At 44.1% G+C, this 8,385-nt stretch overlaps 1 protein-coding gene across 2 annotated transcripts; it reads right to left on the bottom strand.

The window, feature by feature from the left end:
- Nucleotides 1-42: 42 nt before the first annotated feature.
- On the bottom strand, nt 43-6,593 carry LOC110970241 (uncharacterized). Of its 2 annotated transcripts, XM_022220494.2 has the most exons (4): nt 6,455-6,593; nt 6,037-6,162; nt 3,493-4,605; nt 43-1,475 (listed from the first exon to the last, which is right to left on the bottom strand). In XM_022220494.2, exons 3-4 carry the CDS (start codon nt 4,498-4,500, stop codon nt 1,113-1,115), a joined length of 1,371 nt encoding a protein of 456 aa, XP_022076186.1. In that variant the 5' UTR covers nt 4,501-4,605; nt 6,037-6,162; nt 6,455-6,593; the 3' UTR covers nt 43-1,112. The 2 variants fall into 2 exon arrangements, with proteins under 2 accessions (XP_022076186.1, XP_022076187.1); XM_022220495.2 differs by lacking the exon at nt 6,455-6,593 and having other exon boundaries at nt 3,493-4,543; nt 6,037-6,432.
- Nucleotides 6,594-8,385: the final 1,792 nt, after the last annotated feature.

The following is an 8,385-nucleotide window of genomic DNA, read 5'->3' as shown; positions in this document are numbered from 1 at the left end:
CTTGGAAATTTGTTTAGTGTGGAAAAAAATCGGCTACAAATATGAAGCAAATTTTACACATTTATTTCTTTTAACTTTTTTCGCGTACAGCACCATGTCCATAAAATCCACATTTTAATTTCATCCCATTCAAATGAATGTGACCTGACACAAACTGCACCTTTCAAATACTTAGAATAGCTTGAGCATCTCCACTCAGGATGGACGTTTAAAAAGGAGCATCAGTACAAAAAGCAGAGCATTTATATATATATATATATACATAGATAAAACAACCAGGCATATAAAGACATTCACACTGACGTTCACTGAGAAGCTGGGTGCTCCCAATACAGCACTTTACATCACTGCCCACACTGTTAAAAACACAGATCTGTAAATAGAAAATAGAGGTAGAGGCGTGAGACTAAATCCTACTCGTGTAATTAAGAATTATATTGATTGTCATTGTGAAATTCGCTCTTAAATGGAGTAAAATATTATCTGATTTCTAATTTCCTTTTGTGATCATGAAGAAGTCTTACATAATATCAGGCAGAAGAGAGAGTAACTGTAAACGATATCATCAGCAGTGAAAAACCTGAGGGAGTATTTTTATGTGCTTTTCGAGGAACGTGGGCTGATTTAGTCAGAACCGCTAGAAAGAATACCAACACTCTAAAACTCCAACAATATTCTTTGAACCTATGGATTTCCTTCAAATGCAAAAGTACTGAAGCAGCTCCCTGTGGCAACATAGATTTACACTTTGGTTCTCCACTTTCTCATAAATGTTTCACCCAGCCTGAGTTCTCTATCAAGAGTAAGATCAGAAATAGGCGTCGTTACAGACTTTGATCAGGCTCACAGAAAGCACAACTCTGAACTGTGATAGCTCATTGTCTGTGTGATCCCTGATAACCCTGACGAATACAGTGTGTGCTAATATCAGCTTATCTCCAGGGGATCCTGAGAGTCAATATTACTTTATCACTCCTCATTAGCTGTTACTCCTTAGATACACATCAGAATGACAGTCAAGCACAGACATATGATTCAGGAGGTAGAGAGACAGCAAATACAGGCTGATTATATCAGAGCTTTAAAGAGTTCCTACCCATAAAACATCTTCATTACATGCAATTAGTCCCCGGACCTCTCAGCTCAGGGGCAGAATAGTGTCTCCTGCGAACTGCCTCTGCCCCCATCTTCTGCTCTCCTGTTTGCTGCTTTGGGGTAACTGGGGGGTGTGAGGCAGTTTGTGGTGCCTTCAGGGGCTCGCAGCCTCCCTTTGACTTGTTGGGTGAGGTCCTTGGCTCCAGGGCGGCTGACGGCGGCTGTGGAGGTGAGACGGGGGTGAGAGCCAGGCAGACGTCCCCCACGCTGAGCTGGCGGCACTGCAGGCCGCAGAGACGAGCGGTCCTCTGAGGGCTACAAGAAGACCAGCCTCGCCCACGCACAAAGAATGGGTACTCCACATACACATCCACCAGCTCCTGGAGGAGGGAAATACATGAATACAGTAGACTGAGGTGTAGAAACACAGCTTAGAAATACACTGATCAGGCATATCATTATGACCACTGACAAGTGAGATGAATAACTGATTATCTGTTCATCATGGCACCTCATAATGGGTTGGATATAGGGCAGCAAAATGACATTTCGTCCTAAAAGTTGATGTGTTACAAGCAGGAAAAATGGGCAAGCGTAAGGATTAGAGCGAGCTTGACAAGGGCCAAATTGTGACGGCAAGACAACTGTGTTGGAGCATCTCCAGAACCGCAACTCTTGTGGGGCGTTCCCAGTCTGCAGTGGTAAATATCTATCAAAAGTGGTCCAAGTAAAGAACAGTGGTGAACCGGTGACACGGTCATGGGTGGCTAAGGCTCACTGATGCACGTGCAGAGCGAAGGCTGGTCCGATCCAACAGATGAGCTACTGTTCCTCATATTGCTGAAGAAGTTAATGCTGGCTCTGATAGAAAGGTGTCAGAACACACAGAGCATCACAGTCTGTTGCATATGGGACTGCCCATGCTGACTGCTGTGCACCGCCAAAAGTACCAAGACTGGGTATGTGAGCATCAGAACTGGACCACGGAGCAATGGAAGAAGGTGGCCTGGTCTGATGAATCATGTTTTCTTGTACATCACATGGATGGCTATGTGCGTGTGCATGGCTTACCTGGTGAACACATGACACCAGGATGCACTATGGGAAGAAGGCGGTGTGATGCTTTGTTCAGTGTTCTGCTGGGAAACCTTGGGTCCTGCCATTCATATGGACGATACTTTGACACGTACCACCTACCTAAGCACTGTTACACCCTTTCATGGAAACAGTATTCCTTAAAGGCTGTGGCTTCTTTCAGCAGGATAATGCACAGTGCTACAAAGCAACAATGGTTCAGGAATGGTTTGAGGAGCACAACAACCAGTTTGAGGTGTTGACTTGGTCTCCAAATTCTCCAGATTTCAATCTAATCGAGCATCTGTGGGATGTGCTAGGCAAACAAGTCCGATCCATTGAGGCCCCACCCCACAACTTATGTACTGCTAGCATCTTGGTGCCAGATACCTCAGCACCCCTTCAGAGGTCCAGTGGAAGCCATCCCTCGATGCATGAGGGCTGTTTTGGCAGCAAAAGGGGGACCAACACAATATTAGGTAAGTGGTCATAATGCTGTTCCTAGTCAGTGCATGTTCACTAGGGGGTGGTGTCGTTTCAGTTTGTAGAATCTATTTGTGTTGAAATCTACCAGAAATTACATGGAGATAGACAAGGGCGTGCTTAATGGTTGTTGACACCACCAACATAGCAGTTTTCTATGTAGATGCCCAAAACATTCAAATGATTAACTAAAGATCTTTGGTTTACCTGCAGGCTCAAACGAATGGCTTAAATGATTAGACCTTTTCATGTCTTCCATTTTATTCTCAGCAGACACAATCTTTGCCCCATATGAGGGATTTCAATACTACTGAAGACATGCACCCTAAAAAAGGTCAGTATATATTTTCAAATGTTAAATAAGGCTGTATTATTTCCTAAAACACATTCTGTTTAGTGTTTAGCAAACAAGGGAGATATAGTACAGTTGTTGGGGACTATTTTCAGCTGTGGAAATATTTTATGGCAACATGAGGGTAATTTATTTGCTAACATATTTGCATTTTTTTTGGACAATAATTGAGCTCTGTGGCACCAAGGATTAAGGTCTGAACACACCCTCAATGCATGCTGGAGATTTCTATTGATTTTAATACAAAAATATAAGATTATGTCTCACTAAATGCATTTTCTAATGAAGAATCTGAGAGGACTGAATAATTTGTGTTCTTTGCTACAAACCATAGAAATTACAGCTGCTGACTGAGTTCCAAAATACGGCATCTTCCATATGGCCGATATTGCAGCATTTGATAGATACAGTGGTACAAAGAATGATGACAGATACTTGAAAAGGGCTCTGTTGTGAAATAACAATGCCACAGAGTGACTTTCCTTCACCTGAGACTGCTGGTCATGCAGCAGGATGAGGAGGCGGGAGATGGAGGAGGAGGAGGCTGAAGGGGAGATGCTCTGCACCGTGCAGCAGCTCAAGCGAAGGTCCGGACAGGCCAGCGAGCCGAGCAGGAAGTCTTCGGTCTGCAGGTGCTCCACCCTCCTCAGCCGTCCGTCTCTCAGCTCTATCAGAGAACCGGCCACAAAGTGAGGGAGCAGCCAGGGGAAACGGTTAGAGGAGGTGGAGGAGGACGAAGCAGCGGAGGCAGCAGCAGAAAATCTGGATGTGTCCTCCTTCATGGGGATGCATGTGCTGTTTGAGCTGTCAGGGGAAACTCCAGAAAAAGAGTGTTTGGTAGCTTTTGTTGACAAGTCGTCGTGTTGGGAGTGAGGTAGACACGTGCTCAAAGATGGAGGACTTGCTTTTTCAACCCTGGGGAAATATTCAGTTTTTCTGTCTCCTCGCCTTACATATGGCCCTTTATGCCTGCCGTAGCTCAGCCTCTCTGGGTTCAAGTTGTTGTCCCTTAACGTCTTGAGCTTCTCCCATCCGTACCCTCCACTCCCTCTGTGGAAACCCTCACTGACCAGGGAGACGGCACTGAATCTGGAGGCGGAGTGCGAGTGGCCTGGGTGGTCTGCAGACGGGTGGCTTTGGTGCTGGAAGTGGTGGTCCCATCCAGGGTGCAGAGAGTTGAACTCTCCCCACTCTGCCCAGCCGTGATGCTCCCTGAACGCAGACAGGACGTGAGGCTTGGACCTGGCAGATGTGTGCGTCTGCATCCAGGGCTGGTACAGAGCAGGGACCCGCCTCGGCACAGGTTGAAATGGGCCCATGTGTTTCGTTTTAAACTCGCCCTGGCTCTTGTAAGGGTATGGCGCCTTGAAATTTGCAGCATCACACTGCTGATGTTGCTGCTGCTGCTGCAGAGGTGAACTTGGCCGTTGGTCCCTCTTTTTAAGCGGGAGGCTGTCCCTGTCTGGGACTGGAGCCGGGTTCGTTGTGAAGCTCATTGGCTCACTGTGCTTGTCATTCACACTGACACTTCATGGCCTCCTGCAGGAGCAGAGGTGGCATTAGACTCCATTAGTTTCTTGGCAAGATCTGAGGTCGTCACTCTGAACAGAAGAAAAAAACAAGCATTGATGCACCTCATACACTCACAGTAAAGATGGGGAAAAAAAAATTTCATTCCCTATGTAGAGTTTATTTTTCTGCCATTTTCTTTCACTTTAGGATCCTTAAAGAACTTTTCCTCTTCCGTCTGAAAGTGCCACGTGTTGAGATCACTGCCTGTAAATATCCCCTTGACATCTGAACAATAGCTTCACAATCAGCTTCAAATTACAGCTTGACAACCACCAATTTCTATATTGACGGGGGCTTAGTTTGATGGACATCACCCAACTGCTTTGTCAAAAAGTTACTATGGTAACAAAGTCCTGCACAGTGTGGTTGGTGAAGAAATGGGTGCAGCGAGGACAAGGAGCAGTAAAGTTAGTGGTGGGTGTAAAGTTAGAGGTTGCATTTTTTTCAGCATGAACCTGGTGTGAGGTTAATCGTGTCCTATGGTAAAGTTTTAACGATGACATTTTCCACCACAAACTAAAAATATGTGCTAGCGATGGAATATGTGCAAGATGTTCAACACACAGACCCAGTTTGCACCTTTCTCAAAGTGATCTCCCAACACCACAAGCTACAGAAACACCATCATCCTGCTTGCATGCACGTACAGTCATGAGTCAGTTCACTGAGGTGGGCTAAATATAAGCGCCTTGTGGCCAGACGCACAACAGTGTGTTACCTCCTCGAACGCACTGCAGACACATTTTTTCACACAAAGTGGTGCAGGGAGTTAAAGAGCAAGCAGAGGAGTTTTACAGCTTGTCAATGCAAAGCTCAAACCATTATGTCATCATCACCGGAGAGCAGCGCAGCTGAATGGACCTCTTTCACTCCTCCTGACAGGCATGTCTCTGATATGAGCTGTTTCTCTATTATGTGAGTGTGTGTGGGATCAGACGACACCCTCGCACCGACATTCCTGTGCGAGCACTCAGCATTATGCCATGAGACATAAATAGATAAGTATTTGTCTGCTAAATGCCTGCAGTGTGAATGTAAATCAATTCAAATTGCATCGAGGTGTGGGGCTACGCACTCACAGTGACCTACACAGGTATGATCAGATCATGACTCCAACAGGCCTGTAATGTGAAGGCTTTCAAGCTCAATAACCATATGAGGTGATCACTGGCCACTACTCTTATCTATGGAAATGAAATGTGCCCACAGCAGTGCTTAGTGCCGTCATTTTAAAGATAATCTGCAGTGAGGATGCAATTATTTGCACATCAGTAGTGACAACATTGCACTTAGTGGGCTTGATGTTTTTTTCTATGAGGATTTAGCACAATATGACAAAGTTTAACCTTTAGTGTTGCATCACAGAAAGAGTTCCTCAGACATTCATTTGTGTCTTTTAGAGGAGAAAAAACGCATTTCTCAACACATGAATCAAGATTTTTCTAAGAAGTCTTACTTACATGTTCCTCCATTCACCCGTCTGTGTCTCCGTGTGCATCCATCTTCATGCAGCAGGTCCATTCATGTTGACAGCATGAAGGCAGACGCTCCTCACACACCTGTCTGGCTCGTGTCGTCCTTGCAGTCTGCAGGTGAAAAAGCAAAACAGAGCGCAGTGAAAGGAGGCTTCCAGACAAGCTCAACAGACTGCCTATCAGACACACACTCCTCCTTTTTCTCTCTTCTTTTCTCTTCTCCTCTCTCTCTCTCTCTCTCTCTCTCTCTCTCTTTTCCCTCCTACTCGCTTTTACATTTTACACTCCCACTCTGCTCAGTCAGTCGGTCGGTCCTGTTAACCTTTCTCAGTCAGATTTCATGTCTCTACCTCTTTTTTCCCCTCTCCTTCTCTTTCAGTCTCTCACACCTGAACTTGCTCACCCTGTGTTTGCTGCTGAGTAGCACTCTCAGCCTCTCTTCCATTTGTAATCAACCTCCTCTTCCTCTCTTCATATTCCACACTCTCTCCTTCACTCCGTAGCTCTCTGTTGTCGGGTGTATAATTAGAAATGAGACTGCTGTGCAACTCCTCAGCTGATAGTAGGCGTATGATTGCCTGATGGCTTTGACGTTTTCCCTGGTGGATTGAGGGCGGGAAAGCATTGCTGTAGACTAGCCTGGACAGACAAATTCACAAGCCCCCCAAAAAAAGGATGGCACCACAGATCACATGTGCAACCTGAGGGCGTCTAACCTTCACTTGCTGCTAATTCTTCCTGCTGTTTCTCACTTCCTGCTTTTCTCACCTCAGTGGGCTGATGTGAATGAATGTTTCATCCTGAATTAGCAAGATGCCAAACCGAACGACCGCTTTCAAACTGCTTTTGATCAAAGTATTTAAAGGTTGATATTAAGTACCAATGCCAAGCCTCTGAAGAGAAAAAGCAAAGTTTTAGGGGCTGCACATCCTTTCATCTCATGTGAAAACACAAGAAAGAGGACATTGGCTTGGTTGCCTCAGCAGCAGCCTGGGTCTCAGCTATCGATTTTGCAGGGCCTCAGCAGGTGAACCCCCAGTCAAGGGAAAGCCTACGCATAATTTAGTTTGTGGTGAAGAGGATTTCTCACGTTGAGTCACATCATGCTTCCTCTGCCCACTCTCTCTTTCTGTAACAGTCTTGCTTTTTTTTCTCTTGTTTTCATCCGCTGATGCGCACACATACAGAAAGTTCATGGCATGACAAGACGTTGCATCGCATGCCTTTGCCACAACTAGCACATTTAGGCGGAACCACCCCAACCACTGACATTTACAAAGAGTGTGTTTTTATTGATATAAATCGCCAGTCACTCCCACCACTTCCCAACTGCTTCTTTACAGCTTGATTTTGCAGTTTCGCTTCACAGCCTGGCACAGACACCAAGTGTGAGTTTCAGTAGTGAAAGTTTCCATGCTCATGCACCGGCGAATAAAGGTTTGTTGTTTCCGCTTATGTGAATAACTGTGAAAGTATAACTTGGAAGGAATCTAGACATTTTCTGTGATCATAGTTATTGTGGATGAATGTGTTTGTCCCCTTTGTGCTGATTGTGGATTGTACAGATTCTTGCAGTGACTCACAGATATATCTCTATCGATTCGTCTATCTGAAACAAGACACTCGTTAAAAGCCTCTTTCAAATGCTGTGTTTTGGAAAAAAAAGGCAGTGATGTAATGCTGCCTTGTGAAGCTTCTGCACGCAAATATTGTGCGATCAGAAAGTCCCGCAGAGAGAAACTGCAAGTGATGTCTGTTGTCCACCAGATGGTGTCCAGGACACACAAATGATCAGATATACTGCAGTCTGTTCATTCAGCGACTGATTCACATGAAGTATAAGAGGTTTTTCTCACCACTTGAAAAGTGCTGTGAGAAGTAATTAGATTACTTCTTTATAATTCTAGATTATTGTTCTCAATAATAACAGTAAGAAAAAAAATAAGAATATTTATAGAATTACTGTTACTATTACTAAAATAATAATTAAAATTCTTTCAAATAAAATATATATTTTTTATAAAGTATAAAAGTATTTTAAAATGAAATTAAATTTATTTGGCATGAATTAGTTTCATTGCAGGAAAAGAACAACACCAAACGATGCTACAGTATATGATCATATTACTGAAAAATGAAACCTAATAATGTGTCCGAATTTTAAACTGTATAGGGAGAAAAACTTATGAAAGCCTTTCAGTTGCGCAGAAACATCCGTGTTAATCCAGTAATTATTAAAGGCCAGTCAAAATAATTCATTTTAAGAAAGGAAAATCTTAAAAGATGTTAGACACTTCTTAAAAGATAAATCTCATTTTGAGTCCAAATTTGAAA

Source organism: Acanthochromis polyacanthus, chromosome 5 (genome assembly GCF_021347895.1).
Source record: "Acanthochromis polyacanthus isolate Apoly-LR-REF ecotype Palm Island chromosome 5, KAUST_Apoly_ChrSc, whole genome shotgun sequence".
Lineage (NCBI taxonomy): Eukaryota > Metazoa > Chordata > Actinopteri > Pomacentridae > Acanthochromis > Acanthochromis polyacanthus.
Note: the sequence above shows the minus strand (reverse complement) of the source record. Positions and strands in the feature narration are given on the sequence as shown.

What these genes read in the sequence shown, in the direction of transcription:
- LOC110970241 (XM_022220494.2), bottom strand. Translation starts at nt 4,500, where the DNA reads ATGAGCTTCACAACGAACCCGGCTCCAGTCCCAGACAGGGACAGCCTC. An exon ending in TGCATGACCAGCAGTCTCAG is followed by an intron (nt 1,476 to 3,492) that starts GTGAAGGAAAGT and finishes TCCCTCCTCCAG; the next exon opens with GAGCTGGTGGATGTGTATGT.